Below are 24,870 nucleotides of genomic sequence, written 5' to 3'. Positions count from 1 at the left end.
AGGCATCGCTTTTTATGTATGTATATGAATTTATGGTGCTGATGGTGGTGGGGGAATAAGATATGTAAAAGTATGAAAAAGTATGAAAGGTATGTAATTGCGTCGCTAGGCAGGTGGTTAGATCCGTCATTCCTCAGATTTACCGGTCGAACGGGGTGAATTTCGGCGAACGACTTTGACAAATATTGCTTGCTGGTCTTGTCTGTGGGGGGAGTAAAACGGACGGGGAACCCTGTATTGGGAAGACGACGTCGACGTTCCTTCGAGGTGGCTAAACCAATAAAAAATCGGCGTTAGACGAAGATACATATACATAAGAGGTCTGACGGATCGAAGAACCCTCATCTGTCAAAGGAGTCTGTGATAATCCTGGGATGGGATGGGATAGGATGGGATGGGATAGGGGTCGCCACGATTTACCTTCTCACGGCGACGACCCACACACCCGGTATCCTAGCTAGGTAATTTTCCTATACCGCTTATGTCTTCTGTGCTTCGTGCTATGCGAAGTGTATTGTCTCGTGACGCTCGTTGTAAGTGAAGTTTGAATAAAGAAGGCGGCCGACATAAAACTACCTAAATTACCCAAAGCTTATCTCACTTCTCACTTTCAAGCCATGTTTCGGACTCCACCGACTGGTGACGGAGACTATTTGACACGGTTAGGTTCGGTTCGGTTCGGTGGGGGGGTTTATGAAGAGGTTTGGATTTCCATGTTTCTAAGGACTCTATTCCGTAACCCTCGTGCGGCTGAAATCCTTCGAGCCAAACTGTTGATCTCTTTTCCTCTTTAAAGAGGTCGTGGACCTTGTCCAAAACGTAGATCAACTGCCGTATTCGTGCTTCTACAAGAAGATCGTCTTGGGTCTCACAAAAAGGTACCAGACAGTGCAAGGGTAAGCCACGCCCCAATTGCATACCTGCATACCCGTACGAAGTAGACCCATTCAGGTTCAGGCTCAGACCAAAGTTCCCCATCCCAGCAGTTTAAGGTGAGTGGGGGGGAAATCCTTACGGGACAGGGGCTTCTAGAATGCGTAATTACCTCTGAAAGGAGGGGACGCTTTGCATCTGAATCCGTGAGCTTGACGGGCTCCGTACATTACACGGAGGCCACGAGACTCGATAGGCTGTATACCTACACATGTGTGTGTTTATTTGTGGTCACACTGCATTCTGCGAGATGACTAGATTTTTTTAGGCTCGCTTGTCCTGGACTCCTGGCAACACGAACGCCATGCTTTCTGCCCATTTAGCTTCTAGGATTTTTAATATGACGAACATCATATCCTAGTCACTAGTCGCTCACGACTAAAGCATGCCACCGAAAGCGACACCGAGCAAGGAGAGGAGAGTATGTATACCTAACTACTCCTACACCTGCAATATGATTATTGATCGGGGGTCCGTGTGCTTCGCGGGGACCTGCAGTTCATGTACCTAGGGTATAGCTAAGAATAGACCTTTAATAAAATGTCTCCATTTGCGAAGGGATGGAGCTCTGCACCGTGGAGGAGGTATATCATAGTACCATGCCTGACTTGTGACTTGCGGTGAAGTGCTAAAATTTGCTTTCCGTCAGCAATGTACAGCCCGTAATGTGCAATGTTTGGTCCTTTCCAGAATTCTCGGGCGCTATGGCTATCCATCAAGATCGAATATCAACTTTTCAACCCGTCCTGCAATATAAGGGGGGCCAATGGTTAATCAACACATTACATAAACAAGCCATGTAAGCAATACCAGGCCTTGCTAGAAGACCAATCATTCATCAAATCGATTCACCATATGCATGTGGTCAAGCTCCTTGGCATCTGCCTATGTTCTGCTCTGGCGTCCCGTACTAATGAGTCAGACGGTGAAACACCCAGGATGAATATGCTAGTTGATACTTCTAATACCGAGCTCCTTTCACACGGCCGCTGGGTACATGGCGGGCTTGTCAGCTTTGGGTTATCGCGGTACTGGGAATGGTAACCAGGTTACGAGAAGTAACGGCAGTAGTTCCCTTTGTCTAGCTCATTGGGCATCACACCGCTTTATTGCGACACAAACCCCGACGATAATAACTAAATGGGCCTTTTTGTTGAGTGCCGCTCTTTTATATCTGCTGCATAGCTACTCGTTATTGTAGGGCTGAGTACGATCATGGGGTGAGATTCGAAATATAATTAACCAAAGACAGTATAGAAGATGTTGCTTTATTGCCCGGCATCTTACTTGTAGTACCCGAAATGTCGGTGGCAGATCTGCCACCCAGCCCAATGGTAGTATGCAGCATCCAAGATGCATGTATCATCCCGACGATATGGTTCGCTTCTAGCCGCCGGAATATTAATTCCTTGAGCCTGTTGGAACTTTAAACCTCAGTATGAGATCAGACCGGGTTTTGACTGTTTCAAGTGCTTTCAATCAGCGATCAAGCCACAGAGTAATCGATGTAAACGTATCCGTTTCTTCATAATAGACGTTCTCACAAGAACGAACAGCCTTGTAGCTGGAGCTATTGGCTTGATCAGTGCAAATAAAATGTAAGGTAGTGCGTCTTTAGGCTTCAAGCGACGAAGCACGTCACTCCTACATGACTTGACACTCGAGTCCGTACATCGCTCTCTCTACATCCCTCTTCACCTGATACCAGTCGGCTCTTCTTTCGGCAAACTCGTATACTTCTTCGGCGCGAAATATGCCGCCGAATCGGTCGCCATCAGCTATGATGATCGCCATTTCTTTAGCATGCTTAGCATCGATAAGGTATATCTGGCTTAGTTCTCGTAGGGCTTTGAAGTATGCTAGTAGATCTGGGTTCTTGAGCGTCCGGATATATTCGAAATACATGTTCATATCCGCGATGAGTTTAATTGCACCTTCGGTGCTGATACGCTGTCGTTTAATATGTTTACACACGGCCGTAAATAGACGCAGTCCGACTTCGCCGTTAAACACGTCTAGCATGGTCTTCTCCGTGCTCCCTACTAGCATCCTCGTGTGAGAAGCTACTAGCTCGGTAATGCGCTTTGCGGTTGTGGTTGGGCCTATATCGGGATTCTTAGACACCCCAACCTCTTGCATGGAGGGTGACGGATTAAAGTCTGTAGGTAGCTGCGTTGTAGCGCAGAGATATTCGACTTCATCCATCAACACGTCGATGCCTTTGTTAAGACCTGCCGCAACATTCTCGTCCAACATCTGCTCAAATTTCTTTTTCGCTAGGCCCGCAGGATCGAGGAAATCGTTTCGGTCGGCAATTTTCGGCGCAGCAAGTTGCTGCTCATAAAATACGTCAACCATTTGTGAGATGATATCGCCAACATTGACCAACTCGATAAACATAACGAGCGGCGCCACTCCGGTTTGGCTATGATCGCTTATTTCTCGAGGATTATACCGGGAAAGATGCTCCACGGCTTTTGCAAACCCGTTTTTAACATGTGCCTGACCAAGGATCTTGACTAGGACAACGAACATCGCTTCGCATTGCTCTCGAGCTTCTTCGCCCGCCTGACCACCTAGCGTTACAAACTTCGCTGCTCTTCCGAGGCTTTCTTTCGCAGCATGCACTAAATCAAGAGCGACCTCGATACTGAAAAGACTTCTGATCCCTTCAAGCCGGTTCGCCATGAGCGCAGCTTTCGCCTTGAGTTCATCGGTGGGTGCTTCAGATGGTAGAGGACTCGCGGTCCGTTCTGAGGCATCGCCAACCCCAGGCGTTTGCGGACGGGATGATGCAGGTGTACCAGCCAGTGATGGTCGAAGTGTGGTGCTATTAGTAGCTGATGTTGTAGATGCCTTGGTAGTCCCGAAAGGTAAGACTGTAACTGGCATCATTACTACTTTCTTGAAGGAACTAAGGAAGTCGTTTTTGTCGGCCTGTCGATTGAAATTGCCCATATAAAACGACTCGACGGTAGCCTCTTGCTCCGAGAGCTTCTGCTCCCAGTTTATAACTTCGCGTTCGGCATATTTTGTCAAACTATCCAGCTCCTCTTGCAAGTACAAATCTAGGTGTGGCTCAAACACTCTCAGAGCTATCTCTTTTGCATGATCTTCTAAACTTTTTTCGGAAGAATCTTTTGGTGGAACGAGTAACCGAACAAATTCCATGCACTGCTCGAACAAGCCAGACACCGCCTTTAGGTAGGATGGCATGTATCGATCATGACATTCGTCTAATAAGGGAGTAACATACTCCATGATGATTTCTTCTCGAACTTTATCCACGAAGACCCAGAAAACAGTTGCTGGCTGAGGGAAGATGCGGCCAATCACCTCGCCCTGCTCGTTTACTTTCTTAACAAGCGAATCGAAGAAAGCACGGGAAGGCTCGAGAGTAATGCTATCCTGGGGAGCTTGGTTGATACAATCCATCGGATTACCTATAACTCCGCGGTCGTTGAGAATTGGATGCTTGTGAATGAAGAGGTCCATGGCCGCGTTACCCTCGTTCAGATTATGCAACACATGTGCGTATCTCTTCATCCTGCCATCAACATCCCAGAACTCGTATCCCTGCTCGAACTCTCTTAAGACTGCGCTTTCGAAGAGAGTTGTCATATTAATGAGTTTAGCCTCTCGCTGCATATAACCCTCGGTCCAGTCACTTTTGCTAAAGGTCTGTAAATTAGACAGCATCTGTGCTTGCCTCTCTGGATCTCGAAACACCTTAAACACGATTGGTTCGGTATGGCTCTTCGCTCGTGCTAGATCAAAATAAAAGGGTGCTAGAGCCCCATAAACTTTGCCATACTCTTCCCTCGCGTGACCCCGTATACTCTTAACGTTCTTGAGTATATCAAGTAGTGCATCTGGATCTTCGTAGGGCGACTTAGACTGTGATTGGTTTAAACTCAGCGTCTCGAACCCGTCGAGCCTCGATTCCTGGAGTTGTAAAGCTTTGTCTTCTTGAGCTTTCCGGTGTTCCTCTTCTAAAGCAGCATCGAATATAGTTGTGCTGGTCTGCCTACCCGCTATCGAATTTGGTCCGCCGTTGGCATTTGGTCGCCCCGCAGCGTCCCGTTTTCTCTTCATAGCTTCCTCAAATCTCTTCCTAGCCTCCAACTCGTTCCAGCATCCCATGCTCTTAAGTCTCGCTACCCATCTCGTGTCATCGTATACCATCTCACGCATTCGGGTCGACGTCCTTGCAAATCGAAGAAGGTCTGGTATCGGCAAGTAATCGAGTATAGAGACAATGATTTCTGTCATCTAGGATCAATACCTACACAGCTAGTGGGAAGGATGTGCTTCGTGCTTACCGGCTGGCAGAGCCGTTTTCGTATCTAACATCGATGTCGCTCGCAATGTACTTAAGATACTCGCCCTGGGCGTCGCGCCATATTGCGACGCTCGCTTGAATGTAGACATTGTAGCTAAGGTGTTGTAGTAGATCTACGGGGAATTAGTAAGGTTGCACACAGCTACATGAGGTAACCCTATTGTGAAATTAAGAAATATAAGAGTAGTATTGGAGAAAAGAGCAGTTTGACTGCCATGGAGATTCTGATGAAGTATATGTAATGTATGTAATCCTAAAAAGTGCCCCTTCAACCTGGCGGTCACAACTATTATGTACATGTATAAGATGAACCCACCTTCCTTTAGTTAACACTAACAACTAACCAACCTACTGATAGTTACCGCTACAGCTAACTAGGTTACTAGATTAGACTGGAACTCTAAACCTGATGTACTTAGGTACTAATCACACCGCCCTTTATCGGCAAAGTACTCCCCGCGGCAGAATTCCTCCAAATTCGACAACTTTTTTTTTCTGGGTCCAAAGTTAATTGCAGCTAAGTAGATCTTTTTATGGTTCACACCTCTAATACATAACAGGTTGAGCAGAGTTTCTGAAATTTCATTTAAGAGGCTCACTGTATTATCCCATAATACTATCTCAATCTAGTATTCACTTTACTGAATTTTAATTCTTCAAAATGGAAGCTAGCGATCCGGCTCCCTGGAAGAAGCTTGACCCGGAGAAGCTTCGTCGCGAAGCCGAATCCAAAGGTAAACGACACTGTTACAACTACCCAAGACGTAGATTGCTAACATACTTTAGAGGCCAAGCTTAAGAGACAACAAGAGCAGCGAATCGCAAGATCCGAAGCCCGCAAAGAAAAGCGCCATGCCAAATCCGAAGCTAAGCAAGCGCGAAAGGCAAACGTCGGCCGCGCTGCTAAGTGGAATACTGAACGCAAAGCAGCCGACAAGTTGAAGAAATTGGCCAACCGACCACACAAGCAAGAGAAGCGACGCAAGCGACTACGCCTACGCGCTCAGAAATTGGAGGCGCAAGCTATCAAGCTGATGGCCGAGGCGCAGAAAGCTAAGGCCCGTGCTGATCTTCTAGACGAGCAGCGCGAGGTAAGATATCTAACTAACCGCAGAGTTATCATTTACTGATCGTATGATTAGAAAGAGGATGCCGAGAAGAACAAGGTGTCTCGTGAGGTTGAGAAGATGGCAGCCGACTCCGAGGATGAGAACTATATTCCTCTGGGTGACCGCAAGCCCAAGCGTACTAAAACAGAGGAAGTAGATAGTGAAGACAGCGACGACAGTGAAGACAGCGACGACAGTGACGACAGTGACGACAGTGAAGACAGTGAAGATGATGCGCCCCCCAAGAAGGAAAAGAAGCACAAGAAGAAGGACAAGAAGAAGGCCGAGAAGAAGGACGAGAAGAAGGCCGAGAAGCGTAAGCGCAAGGCTGAAGAAGATGACGAGCGTGACTCTAGCGACTCATCCGATGCTGATGTTGCGGGTGGTGTGGAGCTACCTAAGGAGGAAAAGAAGAAGAAGAAGAGAAAGTTAGAGAAGGCCGCCGAGGAGGCTAGTGCTCAAGAGGAAGTTGAGGCGCGAAAGGAAAAGAAGGACAAGAAGAAGAAGAGAAAGGAGAAGGAACAGGCCGAGGAGTACGTGTCGCCCGCCACAGTTGAAGCTGGAGGGAATACTAACGGCGGCGAGCAGTGGAACGCCCAAGCACTAGGTGGCGATGACAAGAGGAAGGAGAAATTCCTCCGCCTTCTCGGTGCCAAGAAATCCAACGGTACGACAGACGCAGGGAGTCATAACGCACCCTCCACGTCAAAGGCGTATATCGACCGAGTCCAACACGACCTAGAGCGACAGTACGATATGGGGATGAGGATGAAAAATGAAGGCCAGGGACAGAAGAGGGGTCTTGGAGCGTGATCCATCGTAGTTACCTATGTATTCATACGAAATGGCGTTTTGAAAGGTCAAGGTTTATACCATCTGATTCGAGCTGCTTTCTTGATGTCAATTATCATATCAGTTGAGATATTGGCAATGCTAGTTCTATGCATTTGAACACATCTCAGCATGTGTACCTATTAAACAGGACTTCATTACGCGTGATCATTATTCAATCGTAGTGCAGGCTTCGTATTTAGAGCATTGCATAGTTAGGCCGTCTACTATAGATTTTTTAAGAATTATACATAAATCTAGCAATGCGTCTAAAATGGATCTGACCTCCCTTACAACACGATTCTGTTCTGGTAGAGCAAACGCTCAGGTATCATATCGATCTCCTAGACGACTGTACATGTATACACTTTGAAAACATTGTAAGCATTACAAGCTTCTCAACTTCCAACCACGCCTCCATCTTATATCATGACTACGACTACACGGATCATCCCCACAAGAGTACTTTTCTCACCCGGACTCTACTTTGATAATTGCAGTATGTATTTGCACTGTTCAACGATATTGTTATTATTCATCGGAAGAAGATGCGCGAGATGAGCTCGAATATGAGGCCGCCGAAGACGATGAAGCCGAGGATACCTAAGCGTAGATATCGTTAGCTTCCTCGCATAGGACTTGACGCGATCAACGCATGGGAACAGGGGACAAATAGCTTACCGAGCCAGAAGGGAGAAATAGGCGACTTTCGCACGCCCTTGGTCTGCTTCTTAACGTCAGTCTCCGACTTGCCGCGACGGGCGTCCTGGTCCTTGGCGAATTTGGCGTTTCGCCTTCGCTGCTCGAGGGTTTGGGCCTGAGAGTCGCAATTAGCAGTATATTCACCGCCGCGCAAAATGCTAGAGACGTACCATTGTGTATTTGTATATAGACGAGGAGAGAAAGGAGAAGTTAGTTGGTTGGTTGGTTGGCAAGTTGTAAAGGGGCAGAAAGCCGAAATAGTATGTAGGTAGGTAGGTAGGTATGTAGGTAGGTATGTATAGCGCGGTCTCGAAAGTTGGAAGGGGACCGAGGGAACGGTTATGTATCGTCAATTGAAAAGGTATATGAAAGGTATGCTAGTTACAATTAATATAACAAACTCGAAGGCGAGACCAGACGCCCAACCTAACGCGCGAGTTTAAATATTTTATAGTTAAATGACAAAGCAACAGTCTTTCCAGTGGGATCTGAGAACAGATTGTTCGAATCGAACTCAAGAGTTGGAGATGTACCGTATTCACTTTCCCATATGGACATGGTGTCTGCAAGGTTACCTAAGGTAACCTCCCTTTATCGATAGCGGAATAGGTAGCTCGTTCACTCGGTCGACAAAAATTAAGGGACCTACCTACCCGTTTCGATACGAGCGCTGCTACTGCTACTTACCCTAACGGGCTAGAACTAGTATATTTTCCCCGGTGGATCAGCAATAGCAGCCTCGCCAGACAGGGGGTTAAGAATACCTAAGGTTCCGCTCAAGCCACTACTGGTGGGGTAACAGGTACCTATGTATGTAGGTTAGGTACATCTTTGAAGAAGCTTCCATAGAGCATCCGTCCCTTCGAACAGACCTTAACTTAAAGCTTCAGTATCACTAAACTTACGCAACATCATTCTCCTCACTCACGTCGACCATATATAGATCTTATCGATACTAGCGAGCTCGACGCACGATGCTCTCCCGAACAACGAGACACCTCGCGCCCCTCCGCACCTTCACAGCGCGCGCACCCTGCCATCCTACCCCCCTCCAACAACTCCAGCGTCCACGGGCACGCTTCTCCTCGTCCTCGCCCGTAGGACAAGAGGCCCGTTCTCCAAATGTCAGCAGCATCCCTCCCTCCCTCCCTCCCTCCCCATACCAAGGGAGCCTACCATCTATCATCCATCCATACCTAAGAGACGAGAAGCTCACCTCATCCCAGGCGCAATTCTACAAGACCTTCGGGCGGCCCATCGCCAAAGTACTCCTCGTCGCCGTCTTCACGTACCAAGTGGCGTACTACTTCTGGGTGCGCCTAGAGCAGGACGAGACCCGGGCCGAGATGCGAGGCACGCGCGCCTTACCCTTACTCTTACCCTTACCCGTCACCCCGCAGAGCTAACATGAGCAAACCGCAGCCACCATTTCCGATCTCGAGGCCAGGATAGAGCAGCTCGAGGCGCGGAAGAAGTAACGATGTGCTAGGTCTTTAACGTAAGACAGAAATCATCGCGTTAGGTTCGCCGACGAGGATGTGTCCGCGGTAGTAATGGCATTACCGTGGAATTGCAATACCAAAATTATTAGGTCTGTCATTCTTAGGCGGGTATGAGCCGTGACCTATGCTTGTTTGGGAGCCTTCACAGTAGGTAAAAAGAGCATATCCAGCACGTCATGACGCAAATATCTAACACTGTAAAGGTAGCTTGATAATTCGCGTAGTCGCGAACACGACCTGTATATTTGACGGTAGTGTGAAAGTGTCAAGTATCCTTGTTGGAAATGAAATATGAGATGATATCAACCAAAAACGCCCATACAATGCCATTCATGCGATGCCTTTCGCTTGCTCTCCGTGAAACATGACCTTCAATATCGCGAGCCAATCCGAACCTAGGCGCCCAAATCTAAGTCCTAAACTCCGACTCTCATACAAGTATTGTTAAAAGTATGCCAATTATGCCGACCAGACCAGCCCAAGAGGGGGAAAGCATGCCTGCGCCTCCTATGAAATGCGCAGACCCGGGGTAATTACACGACAAACTATCGTCCCTCGCCTTTTGTCCATAGCTAGTTTCGAAGCTAAACTTACTTGACGGCCGAGGACAACTGAATCCCATCGAAGCCGGGCAGCTCTGGACCAGTTCATAACACAAATTTTCACAGGGCAACAACTCCTTGTACGGGCCTGGCTGGACAACTTCGTCAATTTTAGGGTTACGAGACGAATTGAAAGCCTTGGAATGTCCGTGTTTCTTCAATATCTCCTCATCCACCGTCGTTCCATTCGGGAAAGGAGCCGCGATATTACGCATTTGAAGAAAGCGTCGGTCGGGCGTCGAGAAGTCCTCGCAACGAGGAATTGCCACCGAACAGAGCCATCTCCTATACGAAGTCTTGCAATCCTCGCAGCCCCTGGCTAACGAGTATCGGGCAGTTGAAGCAGCCTCGCAAGGAGTCTGCTGTAGAACTTTATCGAAATTGTCCCACATAGACCGTACGTAGTCATCGTAAAAATTTCCAAGAGCCGTAGCGTTAGGAAACGTGTTCAAGTTTCCGGGAACAGCATATTGGGTCTGTTCGCAAAATGTGAGGTTGAAGATAAACGTACACGCGCCATCTACATTCTTGTTAGCGTCTCATCACTCTCAAGAACTCATGCTGTACTTACTAGGTTTGGTCGAAAAAACAGCCGGCTGGAATACGATGCCGCCGCCTATGGTTGAAGATTCTTCCTGGCGCGTTTGGAGACTCTTCCCCGGCGGACGAGCAAGGATAGCTGTGTAGTTAGAGCTAGCGTTAAGACCACTAACGTAGAACTCCTGCCGGGTCAAGTTGTCTTCTCCTCCATTCTTCAACCCTACCGTCATCTCTCCGCTACTTCCATCGGCAAGATTCCTAATCTGAGCATACGAACTTAAACCGCAGTAAGAGTTACGTACCCCTTTGATGTCCACATTGTTGTCGTTATGAGCGAACATGACATACGGTGGCGTTGTGATCACTTGACTCGTCACATTGTTTAGAAACCCGGTTTGTAGTAGAGCCGCCGAGGCGTCGCTGTCAACCCATACAAGATCAGGACTGGTTTGATTATCGTGAAATGAAAAGTAATACTGATCAGTAGAAGCGACGAGCTCGAAATTGTATTCATGTGAAGTGTCAAATTGCTCGGCCGAGACATCTGGGGCAGAAATGCTCAAGTAGACATCCTTGTCTATAGATGTGTTGAACATAACAGCCCCCTCCGTGAATGCGATGGCTTTCTGCGTATTGTCGCTCTGCTGCGGCCCCGGAGAAGTATTATCAGACGATGTAGAAACGTAAAGAGTGAGTTGTGGAGGATCCGGAGCTGTTCGGTCTGATGAACGGCGCCCAGGTTGCAGGCAAGTATTCGCGGATATCCACAATGTTTTAGTTGTTTCTTTCCGACGTGCAAGTTCTGGCTTAACAGTAGTGCCACCATCCTCATTCTGATCTTCGTCCCCATTCACAGCCGGTGCTTGTGATTCGTTCAAACTTCTTCGAAGCTCCAGCGGTTCATTTGAGTCCCGCGCTGCTCTGTTAGTGACCGACGAAGCTTGGAAGACATATGCCATCGTAACGCCAGGAGCGAGATTGGATTTTTTCTTTTCATTGTTGGCCAAGACAGTCGCACTATCTGGTACCCTTCCTATGATGCCTCGGTCGAATAGCGCAAAGTCTGGCTCGTACGCTGGACCTCTCAGGTCTAAGGCCTCCGATATATCCACAACATCGAGCTCTTCGTATGACAATTCGTGCACGTCATGGTCGGCGATTATAGGATCGAACTCGACAGCGAAGGCGAATTGCGGAGAGAGTAGAATGACATAGATAACGAGCAAAAGGCAGGAGGCTATCAGAGATGCTGCCAGCCGCGATTGCAATGGACTAAGTTGCATCCTAGAAGCATAGCCCTTTCGGGCATCTCACAGAATATAGGGTTGTGTCCCAGTAGCAGCAGATAAGTCGGGTTGAAACTTATTGGAATCTGTCAGCTAGAAAGGATTACGCTAGGCGCCGCGGCGTTACGAAAATAGAGGTTGTTTGTTACTATCGGTTATATTTTACGGCAGTAGGATGGTCGCGTAATATTGAAGATTGTTTGCTAGAGAATAAGGACAATTGTATATACAATTGGTGGTATCAGCTTATCGGAAAAGGAGTGGACAATGTGAAGTCGTAACATAAGTCGTAAAGTCATCGAGGAATGGAGTTTCACAAGCAGTGCTGGGTTATTGATAGGTGCCTGCCCTGAAATCCCCTGACAGCTGAATACCCGCAACTGCGGGTCTAAACCATACATGTGCAACCTTGAGACAATCCAAGCCACAACTCCAAACCTCTTAACCACTAACTTTCCCGTAACACATACCGTAGTACCCGCCTGTGCTACGTTGTCTGGTTGTGTAAGAGCCAAATTTATCAGCAAATCTTATCAACGTAACAATAAGCCAATGAGCTCAGCTGTTCTTAAAATCGCATATTAGGTAATCAGCCACCAAATACGTACTTCAGTGACAAGCGGTATCTAATTATCGGGTTTCGCTTTCGCTATCGTTTCCAGCTTCCAACGCTACATACCATACACAAACCTGCATCCCCATACACTTTGAGATCGGCGAACATGCCGTTATTACCTACCTAGGTATTCATTGGGAACAACAGACCCAGTAGTTTGGTTCGGAGATTTAGCTTCGGTGTGACAGCCTTACCTCTCTTATGGGGTCTTATGAGGTTAATAGACTTATAAAAGGCCTGCTTGATCCTCCATCTCTCTCTCTTGAGTCTCTTCTACCCGCAATAGTTTTTTCAAGGACGAATGAAGTTAGCACCGGCCCACCTACACCTAGGTAAATACGACAGTAGCCACAGGCCTATAAGAAGATGAATTGTGGCAAACGGGCTTATCGCGCTGTGCCGCGCCGCATTTGGATCGGTCCGTTCGATCCTAACGGATTCATGCTGATAGACGCTTCCCCATCTCTAGTCGGCATCGTCAGTTGAATAGCCTCAGGCTCGCAATGAATCAATTCAGGCTGGCATCATAACTACGATGAACCAGCGGGGACGCAAGACCAAGCTTAAAGATATTCTTAGTGCTAACGTGGTAGCTCAAGTCATCGCGAGACTCGTAACTCGCTGAGATCAGGCCTTAGCGTTCTCGAAACTACTCCAGTCTTATCGGTATGAACGACAGTAGCACGCAAGAGCACAAGCCACGCGGTCCGCGGCTCTATCATAAAAAGTCTCGTAACGGATGTACGCGGTGTAAGCAGAGACGAGTCAAGGTTAGTTATTGGGACTGCGGCGCATTTCGCCTACTAAGCCATTACCCGCTTCTGGCTTGGGGGTTCTCTTGGCCACAAGTACATCTCGTAGAATGTATTCCTAACTTTCCGTTGTAATTAGTGTGATGAAATTCGACCAAGCTGTGGCTCTTGCTCAAGACATGCGGTTGAGTGCGTGTATTTGACTACGAGCCAGGCGTCTTCAGCAGCCTCTAGGAGATCAACGTCGGCTACCCGGCATGATAGTAGGCTAACCGGCCACTCCCCAGCTTCCGGCAGCAAGTTAGCACCTACTTACGACGACGTTTCACGTCGGTCGCCAGTGAATAGTGCGCCGGGTCTTTTCAGCAATGACATTAAGCCGGTGGTATACTCACCAAATGGCCCAGGATTTTACTCCTCGCCGTCTTCATCTTATGTTACCCCTGCGGATGACGGCTCAGATGCCGATATCGACCTACCCGAGGGACCATGGCGACGATTCTGGGAACTACGCTTACTATACAATTACTATACGAACATGTCGCAACCGTTCTCTATACCACAAAGCCAGGAGATCGCACGCATGTGGCAACACGAAATCCCCGAGCTAGCCACACGCATGGCAGTTCAGCAAAATCGATCCGCCTTGCTTTACGTGATATTTGCTAACTCGGCCTTATACCTCTGGAAGGAAAGTACAGATAAACAGGAGCGAATCGAACTTATGAAATTGCAACAGGTTTACCATACCATGTGCAGCAGAGAACAGCGGCGCGATATCGACGATTTATTGCTGAGGACGTCTCAAAATGCTCTCTTCATCTGCTTCACGAGTATTCGGATGGTGGTACATTCGATAGGCCTGGTTCAAACAATGACCGTAGATCCTTGGGAGCCCCCAGTCCAGTGGCTGTATATGGGCCGCGGTGCGAGCGAGATATTAAATATCACGGCTGAAAAATTGGCCGATCCAGAGGAGGCCCAGAGGATAGCGGCGTTTGAGAAAGGACCACCAGATTTAAGTAATCATAAGGAGTTGATTACTTATGATCATAGTTCGCTCGACTGGCTCCTAGAACATCCCGCCGGACCCGAATCGAATGCGGCGCAAGAGGACCACGAACTAGACGATGAAAATGTGAGATGGGTATACGAAAGCGCTATGTCGTACATATGCGTCATACACAAAGCAATTGCCGATGGTGAACAAGATTTTGCTGTTGTAAGGAGGTTCGGCCGCTTTGCTATCTACGTGCCCGCCGAGTTCACCAAATTCGTAGAGGAAAGAAGACCGAGAGCTATGGTGATATTGGCACATTTTATGGCCCTGTGGATAGGCCTCGAACACATATGGATGATCGGCCGAGCTGGCGAGTTGCAGGTCAGGGGCATATATAAGGCGTTGCCGATAGAATGGAGCAGCAAGCTTGACGGCCTAGTTGCGAGGTTGAAGCCGCCGGAAGTAGGTAGGTCAAGTTAGATATTTACTAAGTAGCAAACCCTGGCTTGTAAATTAAGACATGGGAACATGGCAATATGCTATGTAATATAATCGCTGTTACTGATATTTTATTAATATCAACTTATATGCCCTAGGGTACTGTTCTCAACTAACTCGTCCTCACAAGACCATTCGAAGGTGAACTCCTAGCAATTTATGTGCTTATGATGTGATGTCGCATAGCCTAGTAATAGAAAGTTAATTCAAAAGGGAAAAAAGGAGAGTTTCTAAGTTTCTGGGTTTCTATGCAATACCTCCTCCTAAACTTCGAGCGGGCCGCACCTAACCGGAACGGTTAAATGTGGAGCGGGCTGAAGCCTTACCTACCGGTTGCATGGAGCTCTGCATACCTAAAACTTAAGCTTCAACACCTCTAAGCTAATTCAAGATTACCTAATTCAACGCCTATCTTACCTAGGTATTCTACCATACCATTGCGCCGCTGTTATCCTTCATACCATACAGTATACTCAACCAGTGTCTCTTTTCCCAACACGCGGGACCATGGTTAGTCGTATTAAACACACCGTCCCGTCCCGTCCCGTCCCGTAAGCGCAATCTTCAAGCTAATGACGTAGCCGCCAAAACGCAAAGCCGCAACCACCGCAGCCGCCGCCGCGCCGAAAGAGAAACAGTCCAAACTAGCTAAAGAGCACAACATCTCGGCGCGCGAGGAGCGCGAGATCAAGGAGGCGTTTGCGCTGTTTGCGGAGCCGGCTGAGGGCGAGAAGGAGGGCGTCATACCGATTAAGGACGTACGGCGGGCCATGGTGTAGGTTCCCTTTCCTTTCCTTTCCTTTCCTTTCCTTTCCTCCTATTTTCACTCCTCCCTCTCTCTTCCCGCAACCCCCGTGCTATATATAACCGCCGTACTAACAATACACGCGCACACCCCCAGCGCCCTAGGCCTTCCCCCCAGCAAACCCGAGCTCGCCGAATTCCTCGAGATCCTCGACCCGGACGACGAGGGGTACGCGTCGTACGAGCCGTTCGTAGCGCTCTGCGCGCTGAAGCTGCACGCGCGAGAACCCGGGCCCGCGGCGGAAGAAGTCGACGAGGCGTTTCGGTTGTTTACCGGGGGTGGGGGTGGGGGTGGGGGTACGGATGAGGTGTTGACGCTGTCGCATCTCCGCCGCGTCGCTATGACGCTCAAGCAGGACGTCGATGATCAGTTGCTTAAGGACATGATTCTGGAGGCGAACGGGGGCGCGGGCGTGGGCAAGGGCGTGGGGAGGGCCGAGTTCGAGGAGGTTATGAGACGCGCGGGGGCGTGGAAGTGAGGACGATGGGGGGGGGGCGGGATATGTGAGGGCATGCGTGTTTCGCGGGATAGAAGGTGAGATCATATTAATGACACGGACGGGAGGATGTATAAATGAATGGGTGCGCGCTTACAAGCACGCTTCGTGGGGATCCGAAGGGATACGTGCACTCGTCACTTCTTCGGGCGTAAATTGGGAAATGGGCATACATTTACGAACTTACGAACTTACGAACTTGGCAGCGAGGTAAGCATGTTCTACCCGAAACGTTTCTGTTTCTATTTTTTGCTAATGGCGATAGGTAAGACGGTGATAGAATGTAAGATAGGAGAGAGAAAGCAAAGGGGCCAAAAGTTCGTTAATAAAGTTCAGCATTGGATTTCTAGGAATTTGACGAAAAGGTTCAAGAGCCATAGGTTCCCTCTAGATATGTCATTATAAAAGAGCATTTCTACCATTAAGTTACAAGTTACGCCTTCTGACACCTTGTTCTGGATGACGGGTTGCTATTTATTTTAGCTTATTATACTTCTAATGAGATAAGTGACATATTATAGAACTATTTCGGCATGTGCATACAAACTACCAATGGACCAGACGCATTCTCTCGATGTAATAAAGTCTATTATAATATTTATATAGAGATCACATGTCTGCATTTATACTCAGGGGTCACAACAGGACAACTAGACCCAAAGTCCCATTGCAAGTCTGGCCCATGAAATTCCCGCTCTCGTATATAGCATCCAAATTTTCAAGAGATTCAACAATCGTATCCAGTCATATCCATTGCAAACGCCCAAAAATGCAGCCCCCTCGTACGCACAAAGGGGAAAGCAAGATGACTTATACCACGAAGGCAAGCCGTGCAATATCCACACAATGCGTGCGGAATTCTAAGAAAACTCGCTGGTCCTTTGCCTTATATGCCATGTACTAGGTTAATGGTCACTCGGATAGAGGGGCCGCAGCAGCAGCGCTCTTAGCGGCGGCCGCCTCCAGGGTCTTCTTTTGCGAGTCAAGGACCGCTTTAAGCTCGGGAGGCGGGTTGAAGCCGGGGTGGTCCGAGTGCTTCTTGTAGAAGTAGTTATCGGACTTCGGCGCCAGCTCAGGAGGTAAGTCGTCCAAGACAGCTTGCAGTAGATTGTCGATGGACTTTTGCTTAGACGCGTCGCGGTGCCAGATGGAAATCAGGTGCGAGTTGAAGCGCACGGAGAGGCCGACGCCGCAGATCTGGTCGCCTTCCTCCAAAACCTCCTGTAGCTTTTCGCCGATAGCCATCAGCTGGATGCGGGTCCAGAAGTCAGGGCCGGAACTCTTAGGCACACGGAAGGTCCAACTACCACCCAACACGTTACGGCGGTCCTCCCAGATGGGCTTGAAGCCACTCTTGAACAAGTAGATAGACTCGCGCATCTTGATCTGGTCTACCGGGGTATTGTTATTGTATCGCCAAAAGTCCTGGACCGACTCGATCTGGGTTCCCAGCTGTTCTAGCGATGCCTGATAGTTGGCCTCGTCTTCCTTCTTTTGGTCTTTGGCTTGTCTGGATGAAAACACCAACGTTAGAAAAAGAGGTGTACCAAATAAGCGTGCATCCTATCAGTATCTTACCTGTCAAAATAGACGTTCCAGTAATGCTGGGTTGGCAGAGGGCGCATGGTCTTGAACAAGTTGCGCTTAGCATCGTCTCGCTGCTCGGCGGGCGAGCTGACATTCGGCGAGTTCGCATCGGTGCTCTGGGAGAGGGAGGAAAGCCCTCTAGTAAACAAACTCGGTCGCGTAGCCATGATGACTACAGGTTAACGTTTTGTTAGCTTGTAGACACAAGAGTAGAATGCGAATAAAGCCCCTATCTTTGTTAGAGGAGGGGTTGGAGAAGCTTCAACGGCGGTTGATGATGGTGGGGTTCAACGCTGCCAAGACTTTCTGTTCCTGGCCGCAGCACCGTAGCAGCATGTTGTTGCTAACAACTAGTTGGTTTTATATAGATGCTGCCGTTACACAACTACACCTACATCTGCAGCCTCACAGGGGAAATGGACACTTACAATCGGAAGATGTAATTACTCTAAGCAGACAACTATACACCGTCAAGAAGGAAGAGTAGGTAAAAAGAGTAATAAGAAGAGCGAAAGTAAGTCGGTAACTAAAATATTAAAAGTCCCAAACCCATGGCCAACGTGATAACCAAATGACCTTTTCAGCTATAGGGTACGGAGCAGCCAATACAGTACTTAATATGAATCAAGGGGTTGCTATTGGTTCTGAAACCAACACGGCTGGGTTTCAAGAGCCGCAATTCGTATGATCGCTAGCACGCTGTCCGACCGCACTTACCAATGATAGGTATCAATTACATAACTGCAGTTGCCCAAAAGTACCTGTATCAAGTACATCGCAGCATCCGTAGGAGAATTGAAGAAAGTACGAGTTCCAGATATGATAGGTACATACCTGGTTAGGTACATCTAGGCGTGTTCTTCAGTGGGACTCAGCCTCGCCTTATCTTAAACATCCGTCCCAAGTCAGACCTGTTCCAAACCTGCACTGCCAATAACGCCTCTGCTTTTAATAACCAAGACATTCGTATATGCACTTATTAAAGTAGACATACATTTAAACTGGCACAACGAACGAGCCATCTAGATTTACACGTATACGTCTAGGGAGACAGCTTACACGCCTGCTCAGAGACAGATCTCGTATAGCTGAGTATCACGTAGATTTGGGGTTTCACTACAATGATCCTTTTGCTATTTTCTGAATAATATCAGTAAAACTAAGATCGCTTATAAACCCAATGGCTATGAAATGTCTATTTATGATTAGTATCGGGTTATCATATAATTGGGGGTTAAATATACCAGAAGAGTCTACCCGTCTCGGTTATCCCGTAACCACCCATCTACGTCTACTACGGTTCTCCTCTTAACCTAAATGATTATCCTACATAGTTTCACCATGTCTAGTGTTAAAGTAAACTAAGAGATAGTATTCATATTTCAATAATCTCTTCCTCTCAGTTATGAGTGGTAGCAAGAACCAACCAAAAAATCTTGGTGTATACCCCTATTAGTTTTCTAGTTGAAAATTGCAGGCTTAGTTTTAATAAGCTGTTGTTAACGATGTGAGTTGTGTGATATTAGCGAGCGATCGAGACGGTAAATATTATTGTAGCTTTATTTTTCATGTTGAGGCATAGGGAAATACGTTCATGGCAACTATAAGGAATAAAATTTCCTTCTATTATTTTTATATCAAACTGCCATAAAGAGTGATAATGTAATATATATAAGTTCATTTAGTACTAGAGAAGTATTACTATGCGGCCTGTTAATAGGCCAACAAGACTTTCAAGCTAGAAGCTCTTCTTGCTTCCTAGTCCTTAGTGTATAGGTATGCATCTCATCATGTATAGCATACACATATTAGTCTTCAATATAAAACATTCACGCTCGAAAACCCATAATTATTCAATACGTTCCTAGTGTCCCTCCAGGCCTAGCCTGTGACTCTCATATACACAACTACAATAACGAGGCTGAAACAAGAAAAATCTACTCATCTCAGGGTCACCAGATACCAGTAGACCCAACCCTCAGGGTTCCTAGTACACAATCAAACCTTCAAGACAGCATTATCAACGGCCATCAAGGTATCCAGCATTTGCGGACAGCAACGTTATTACACATATACCCAACATTATCCACTTACCAGAAAGCCTCCTATTTAATTAAGCATTAGCTAACTAACTGCTCGCCTACGACTTAAGAGGGGGCTTAGATACCATAGCTTAGGTACCTAACAACCCAAAGGACGGTCACACACCAAGGGAATCTTCCTATCTTAACAAAAGACTACCCCAGGCTCCCTATAACCCAAATATGAACCTCTAACGACGGCCAACTTCCCAGCAAGCCAACACATACTCCAAATATGTACATAACTACCGACCCCTAGTAGAAAAAAAAAACTCACAGTACACGAAAAGGGGCAGTCTACTGCACACGTAGAAGTACATCTGATATCAAAATAACAATAGTAATAATAGTAATAATAGTAAATCAACCAAGATCCCTATCAAGGATCGACTAAGTTTGACTACAGTATACACGCCGCATTAATGATATTAGATAAAAAGATAGGTACATTTAGATACCGTATGCTCTGAGCACAGTCTGTTTATATATATCATATTCGCCATGGTTTCTGGCCGCCGCGCGCCTGGCTCCAGATTCACTGATCTTATCCAACATTCAGTCTAGTAATGATATCCAGCTCTAATAGCACAGAGTGAACAAACTAGCTCCCCTCAGCTGTCATAGCAATTCACGAGCACAAGCATCACATCACCACACGGCAACCTCATTCATCCGATTTGGTTTGAAATTTTTGAATTGGTTTCATTGATCTTCTTGTAGTTATGATAAAGATACAAATCGTAGAATTCGGGGGATTGGCAAGTAGACCTGCCGTGCAGCAACTATTCGTAGACTCCTATCAGGTTATGTCTGTTCCTCGGATCGGCTTTTCCTCGAGTGACCTTAATAACGCCCCCCATCTCGGCTGAGTACCCTGCCGAATAACTTCCTCCCCAGACCTGCGGAGGACGATGGAAGACTGTCCTCTTCATCTCGCCTCGATAGCCACCGGCTGTTGCCCTTATATAAAAACAATGGAACCAAACGACCTCAAAGGAGATCGAGACGACCCCGACGGCTAGGCCGTCAGCGGTTTAGAATGACACTTTTTTCCGGTGAACCTGTTGGGACCCCATAAACTAATGAAATGAAGTGTACGAGCAATGCAAAACTGCCAAAACGGCTTGCTCGATGGCATGGATAAGTGAACGGCTGTTAAATCTAGGCCCTGCTCTCGCCAACAGCGAACCAAGAGGGCTAGACTTAATCAATGCCACACAGTCACCATGATGCTGGTCAAAACTTATGAGGCGTTCGTCAAAACCTAAATAGGCTTTACGATGAACCGCCACGCCCAATTGACCTCAAATGCGATGAGATTTTGAGAAAAAAGGGGGCTGAATTTCGTAATAATCCGTCCAATAGCAGCCAGTGACAAAGGAGAGCCATAATGCTGAGCAAAATCAGTGGTATCAGAGCGCAGACGCCATGTTGGTGCTATGCTTGCTTTCGCGATGCAATTCAAGTCATGAATCAAATCGATCAAGTAGAACATTTATGCTGAGAAAACGCCATGGGAAATGTAATGACGTGAGATGTGAATATGGAATAGAAAGGCATGATCATTGCGAAGTGGCAACACACCAGTGACGGTGGAATGCCCAAGCACTCTTTTGGCACTCCTTGCTGCAGTACTTCGTTCGACGGCATCGCCGGCACTTAGCAAACTGCCGCGTGTATTCCTCCCATTTACCGCACTGGTAGTATGCACATTGTCGAATGCCACCTCGGGTGTCGTCCTTGCGGCAGAGGTTACGCATCACGACCCCAGCCCAATATTGCATATCGGTACTGTGATACCGTACTGTGAACTTCTCGACCAACGGGAATATGTTAAAGTCGTTTGGAAGGAGGTATTCTTCCTCATACTCTTGCTGTCCCAATGATTCTGCCGTTATGTTATCCCCGTCAAGTAATTGCAACTCCTTTCCTATTTGAAGCCGCGGCACGAGGTGACTCTGTTGGAAATATGTCCTCAGATTGCAGTACTTTGAAACGTATGCCAGAAGTTGAATAGACATTAATACATCTTCCTCTCTAGGCATCGCTGCTAGCATCTGCGGGTTCGGCGGGACTGGCCGATCCAAGAGGTACCGTGGTACACTTGCATGGTTCGGAAGAGAGGGTTGCGGAGTAGGCACAATGGGGCGGTTGGGAGAAAGACCCATCGCCGGCCCGGGGGTCGGCGTGTTATTTGGTAGACTGCCGTCTAGAGGGGTTCGGTGTGTGATGTTGAAGGTTCCCGCGTCTGGGATCTCGGAGACCGTCGGCGTTGTCAAGTCGAGAGCAGCACCAGCTAGAGTACTATCGCCCTCCTCCATAGTAATGTCCTGGAAACCAACCGTAGGCTGGATGTCAGCAGTACCAGACATCTCAGCATCTTGAGACTCGTCTGATTGCACGCTATCGGTTGCATTCAAATCATCCGTATCCGTAGTCGAATTCTGATGACGTATGGAAGGGCGTCGCCTGGATCGGCCGTTTGGCACCAATTCTGAGGTAGGTCTAACCGCCGGCGAGTGGGTTTGAGGCGGAGGTAAAGGAGTGGTAGGCGAAGTAGGCTGCGATGGTAGGCCGGGGTGAAAAACCGGTAGCATTGATGGTAGTCGGTCGATGTCTCGAACAGGACGAATGAAACCATCAACCGCCTCCATAGTCGGGACCGCACTCACCAAGGGCTGAATCACCTGCCGCGACGGTGATATGATGTTCGGCCGACTTTCTTGTCTGTGATGATGGTGATGGTGATGATGGTGGTGATGATGGTGATGATGACGGTGGTTGGGGAAAGCAGAGCGATCTGGAGGAGAGGTGATGGGGTATGATGGGATAGCTGGCGCAACCTCAGTAGTAGCCTGTTCGGCCGCAGCCGACGTGCTCGCAAAAGAAGCGGCTGCGACGTCGATAGACGGCGGTGGAGCTTGCCGACGGAAAGCCCTCTGGTCGAGGTCTAAACGACTAGACCGATTTGCGAAGGATGATTTAAATGGCGGCTCCCGATGGCTATGACTCCGGTGTCGCTGCTGGTGGTCAGCTATCTGCTTCTGCTTGGCCTCTTCTGCCTTTTCGCGGCACTTTTCGATAACCTTAATATAGTTATCGAGTATAGTCGCGATAACGGGAACCATATCAGCCTCGACCACCCGAGTCCTCACATTCTCAGTTCCCCTAACTCCTATGTTGACTACACACTGGAAGGCTAGATTCCACTTCCACATATCCATCATATCTCTGCTCCGTCCCTGTTTCAATATGCAGACCAGCCTCTCGATCCCTCCGTCGACGGTTAGGATATCCCGAATGCGAGCCGAAGAAGTCGTAAGGTAAGCGAGATGATTGAGGGAGTTGATGAGGGGGAGAGTCGAAGTGCAGTCAAGTGCCCGGCGGTCGTATAAGGCAGTGGTGATGCCCACCGACGCCTTATTGACGTTAGGGATACTAAAATTGACTTCTCTCATGTTGGGCGATATAGAATTTCAAGAATGATGATGGTATCGGCAGAATTGAAGAAGGGTGACGCCGTAGGATGGTGCAGAAACGTCAATATGTGGGTATTATGGCTGGAAGCGGCGGCTGCGTCCTTGGAAATGACCCTTCTATATACGAAACGCAGACCACCTCTTCAATGGGTCGAAATGGACGCGTAGAATTTTAATGCGGGAACTTAATGCAAAGTACGGAAAAGTGCCAAGTTCAGTTCTTTCTGTACTTGAGCAGCAGAATTTGGAAACTAATGTCCTTGAAAAATGCGTAATAAGAAAACGAAGTCTCTTCTGCTGGCGCAATTGTCAATGGGGCTGACAGAACAATAGAAATCGAGATGTACTGTTTCAACGATGGGGTAAGGCGTCGGTCGGATACGTTTCTAGGATTTGCGGCAGGTATAGAGGACGAAAATGAGAAGATACGATTAATTGGGAAATGAATTCGAACGTTCGATCGTGACTCGACTGGCGAAGTTGGTCAAATGCCTCAGACCGCTGTATTTCTTAGGCAGTATTGGATCGCTTCGTGACGGACAATGTAAAACAAGTTGGAGGCCCGAATCTCCAGCGCGGCGGACTCTATGGAAAGACGGATGTCTCCATCCAGATCGAAAGATAGGAGTAGAGACGAAACAAAGAGGAAAAGAGAAAAGAATCGCGGCGTTTAGGGAAAGAGGGCAGCGACTCGATTCAGGCGTGGTGAGATGGTTGGTGTATCGGTGGGAAAAAGATGGCTACACTACCTGAACTAGGGGGGAGAATTTTAGAGTTGGTAATAAAGGGAAGTGGTTCCGCTCCGGTGCAAGTTTGTTGCAAGAGAAAAAAAAAAAGAGGCGAGAGGCGACCGGGTCTGCCAAGTTAGGTAGGCTGGTAGGGGCTGCCCACTGCAGCTGCCACAAGACGAACCAGGGTTCAAACGCTGTCAAGTGCTGCCGAAGAGGTCGACTTATTTTTTTTTTTCCTGCTAGGCTGTTTGTACACTACATAGTAGAGCTCACAACTGCAGGCACGCTAATGTCCTTAAATTCTATTACGGTAACTTATCCACTGATCCGGTCTGGGCTGGCCGCTAAGATTAGCATATACCTGACTTGCATACTTACATGATGCCACAACCTGCCACAATCACACTTCTTTAGTAGGTCTGTACCAAATATTGTGCAAAATGGTTTTCCAGCGTCTTGGGTCGAGACTCGAGTAGCAATGCGGCGAACCCGACATGACATAATTCTATAAGACAGAGACTCATACATATGGAGAGTAGTCAAGTAGCCCTACACTAAAATTACGTTCTCTTAATGAATCGATTCACGATCAACAGTCTCCACGTTTCTTTGAATCTAGGGTCCTTTGTTCTTAATTTTGAACTGAACCGCATTATTGTCACAGCGGGCAATAGACGGCGAGCTAGCTACCCTTGTTTTCTAGGTACATAGTCCACTAGAGCGGGAGTGCTAATATTTAACACAGGTACCCGTTAAAGAATCTGATATAACGAACGACGCTCGCTTTAACTCTTATAAAATTCTATTCAATTGATCAAGCCGAAATTTGTATAAGATAAGAATGATATGGTAAAAAAAAAAAGTTCAGATGATTTTATCACGATCTATAATATTCCATAGGATCACGGTGCAATATGAGATATCTTTAATCCACTGTTAAAGACTCAAGGGGTACGACCACTATTGGTGGACACTGGC

The 24,870-nt window shown here is 47.6% G+C and overlaps 9 protein-coding genes across 9 annotated transcripts; 4 read left to right on the top strand and 5 right to left on the bottom strand.

Annotated features, from left to right (window-relative positions):
• Positions 1 to 2,355: 2,355 nt before the first annotated feature.
• Positions 2,356 to 5,595, bottom strand: F4817DRAFT_111856 (exocyst complex component Sec10-like protein). The gene is made up of 2 exons (XM_049297487.1): positions 5,256 to 5,595; positions 2,356 to 5,198 (listed from the first exon to the last, which is right to left on the bottom strand). Exons 1-2 carry the CDS (start codon positions 5,362 to 5,364, stop codon positions 2,578 to 2,580), a joined length of 2,730 nt encoding a protein of 909 aa, XP_049158983.1. The 5' UTR covers positions 5,365 to 5,595; the 3' UTR covers positions 2,356 to 2,577.
• Positions 5,596 to 5,785: 190 nt separating this feature from the next.
• On the top strand, positions 5,786 to 7,388 carry F4817DRAFT_111882 (uncharacterized protein). Its single transcript, XM_049297488.1, has 4 exons — positions 5,786 to 6,009; positions 6,062 to 6,366; positions 6,418 to 6,917; positions 6,973 to 7,388. Exons 1-4 carry the CDS (start codon positions 5,937 to 5,939, stop codon positions 6,989 to 6,991), a joined length of 897 nt encoding a protein of 298 aa, XP_049158982.1. The 5' UTR covers positions 5,786 to 5,936; the 3' UTR covers positions 6,992 to 7,388.
• Positions 7,389 to 7,750: 362 nt separating this feature from the next.
• F4817DRAFT_316029 (uncharacterized protein) lies at positions 7,751 to 8,475 on the bottom strand (the record flags this gene model as incomplete). The annotated part of the gene is made up of 3 exons (XM_049300616.1): positions 7,751 to 7,818; positions 7,897 to 8,032; positions 8,389 to 8,475. The coding sequence occupies 3 exons, from the start codon at positions 8,473 to 8,475 to the stop codon at positions 7,751 to 7,753; spliced, it is 291 nt and encodes a 96-aa protein (XP_049158981.1).
• Positions 8,476 to 8,891: 416 nt separating this feature from the next.
• F4817DRAFT_365385 (uncharacterized protein) lies at positions 8,892 to 9,614 on the top strand (the record flags this gene model as incomplete). Its single annotated transcript, XM_049306861.1, has 1 exon — positions 8,892 to 9,614. The coding sequence occupies one exon, from the start codon at positions 8,892 to 8,894 to the stop codon at positions 9,321 to 9,323; it is 432 nt and encodes a 143-aa protein (XP_049158980.1). The 3' UTR covers positions 9,324 to 9,614.
• Positions 9,615 to 9,849: 235 nt separating this feature from the next.
• F4817DRAFT_316027 (stretch-activated Ca2+-permeable channel component-domain-containing protein) lies at positions 9,850 to 11,844 on the bottom strand (the record flags this gene model as incomplete). Its single annotated transcript, XM_049300615.1, has 2 exons — positions 9,850 to 10,541; positions 10,593 to 11,844. 2 exons carry the CDS (start codon positions 11,842 to 11,844, stop codon positions 9,850 to 9,852), a joined length of 1,944 nt encoding a protein of 647 aa, XP_049158979.1.
• A 625-nt stretch (positions 11,845 to 12,469) lies between these two features.
• On the top strand, positions 12,470 to 14,829 carry F4817DRAFT_337956 (uncharacterized protein). The gene is made up of 2 exons (XM_049303356.1): positions 12,470 to 13,233; positions 13,355 to 14,829. Exons 1-2 carry the CDS (start codon positions 13,132 to 13,134, stop codon positions 14,693 to 14,695), a joined length of 1,443 nt encoding a protein of 480 aa, XP_049158978.1. The 5' UTR covers positions 12,470 to 13,131; the 3' UTR covers positions 14,696 to 14,829.
• A 246-nt stretch (positions 14,830 to 15,075) lies between these two features.
• F4817DRAFT_337953 (calmodulin) lies at positions 15,076 to 16,542 on the top strand. The gene is made up of 4 exons (XM_049303355.1): positions 15,076 to 15,223; positions 15,295 to 15,488; positions 15,615 to 16,224; positions 16,285 to 16,542. Exons 1-3 carry the CDS (start codon positions 15,221 to 15,223, stop codon positions 15,994 to 15,996), a joined length of 579 nt encoding a protein of 192 aa, XP_049158977.1. The 5' UTR covers positions 15,076 to 15,220; the 3' UTR covers positions 15,997 to 16,224; positions 16,285 to 16,542.
• F4817DRAFT_337951 (translation initiation factor eIF4e) lies at positions 16,543 to 18,419 on the bottom strand. Its single transcript, XM_049303354.1, has 3 exons — positions 18,030 to 18,419; positions 17,593 to 17,773; positions 16,543 to 17,524 (listed from the first exon to the last, which is right to left on the bottom strand). Exons 2-3 carry the CDS (start codon positions 17,766 to 17,768, stop codon positions 16,927 to 16,929), a joined length of 774 nt encoding a protein of 257 aa, XP_049158976.1. The 5' UTR covers positions 17,769 to 17,773; positions 18,030 to 18,419; the 3' UTR covers positions 16,543 to 16,926.
• Positions 18,420 to 20,674: 2,255 nt separating this feature from the next.
• Positions 20,675 to 23,609, bottom strand: F4817DRAFT_111715 (uncharacterized protein). Its single transcript, XM_049297486.1, has one exon. It carries the CDS (start codon positions 23,138 to 23,140, stop codon positions 21,245 to 21,247), a length of 1,896 nt encoding a protein of 631 aa, XP_049158975.1. The 5' UTR covers positions 23,141 to 23,609; the 3' UTR covers positions 20,675 to 21,244.
• Between the last annotated feature and the right edge of the window lie 1,261 nt (positions 23,610 to 24,870).

This window comes from Daldinia loculata, assembly GCF_022478755.1.
Source record: "Daldinia loculata strain CBS 113971 unplaced genomic scaffold F4817scaffold_25, whole genome shotgun sequence".
Classification (NCBI taxonomy): Eukaryota; Fungi; Ascomycota; class Sordariomycetes; order Xylariales; family Hypoxylaceae; genus Daldinia; species Daldinia loculata.
Note: the sequence above shows the minus strand (reverse complement) of the source record. Positions and strands in the feature narration are given on the sequence as shown.

Excerpts from the sequence above, each read along its gene's own strand:
- F4817DRAFT_111856 (XM_049297487.1), bottom strand. The coding sequence starts at position 5,364 with ATGTCTACATTCAAGCGAGCGTCGCAATATGGCGCGACGCCCAGGGCG. Across the intron at positions 5,199-5,255 it reads GAAAACGGCTCTGCCAGCCG|AAATCATTGTCTCTATACTC; the intron begins GTAAGCACGAAG and ends CCTAGATGACAG.
- F4817DRAFT_111882 (XM_049297488.1), top strand. The coding sequence starts at position 5,937 with ATGGAAGCTAGCGATCCGGCTCCCTGGAAGAAGCTTGACCCGGAGAAG. Across the intron at positions 6,010-6,061 it reads TCGCGAAGCCGAATCCAAAG|AGGCCAAGCTTAAGAGACAA; the intron begins GTAAACGACACT and ends AACATACTTTAG. Across the intron at positions 6,367-6,417 it reads TTCTAGACGAGCAGCGCGAG|AAAGAGGATGCCGAGAAGAA; the intron begins GTAAGATATCTA and ends TCGTATGATTAG.
- F4817DRAFT_337956 (XM_049303356.1), top strand. The coding sequence starts at position 13,132 with ATGAACGACAGTAGCACGCAAGAGCACAAGCCACGCGGTCCGCGGCTC. Across the intron at positions 13,234-13,354 it reads GTAAGCAGAGACGAGTCAAG|TGTGATGAAATTCGACCAAG; the intron begins GTTAGTTATTGG and ends CGTTGTAATTAG.
- F4817DRAFT_337953 (XM_049303355.1), top strand. Across the intron at positions 15,489-15,614 it reads GACGTACGGCGGGCCATGGT|CGCCCTAGGCCTTCCCCCCA; the intron begins GTAGGTTCCCTT and ends GCACACCCCCAG.
- F4817DRAFT_337951 (XM_049303354.1), bottom strand. The coding sequence starts at position 17,768 with ATGGCTACGCGACCGAGTTTGTTTACTAGAGGGCTTTCCTCCCTCTCC. Across the intron at positions 17,525-17,592 it reads TGGAACGTCTATTTTGACAG|ACAAGCCAAAGACCAAAAGA; the intron begins GTAAGATACTGA and ends GTTTTCATCCAG.
- F4817DRAFT_111715 (XM_049297486.1), bottom strand. The coding sequence starts at position 23,140 with ATGAGAGAAGTCAATTTTAGTATCCCTAACGTCAATAAGGCGTCGGTG.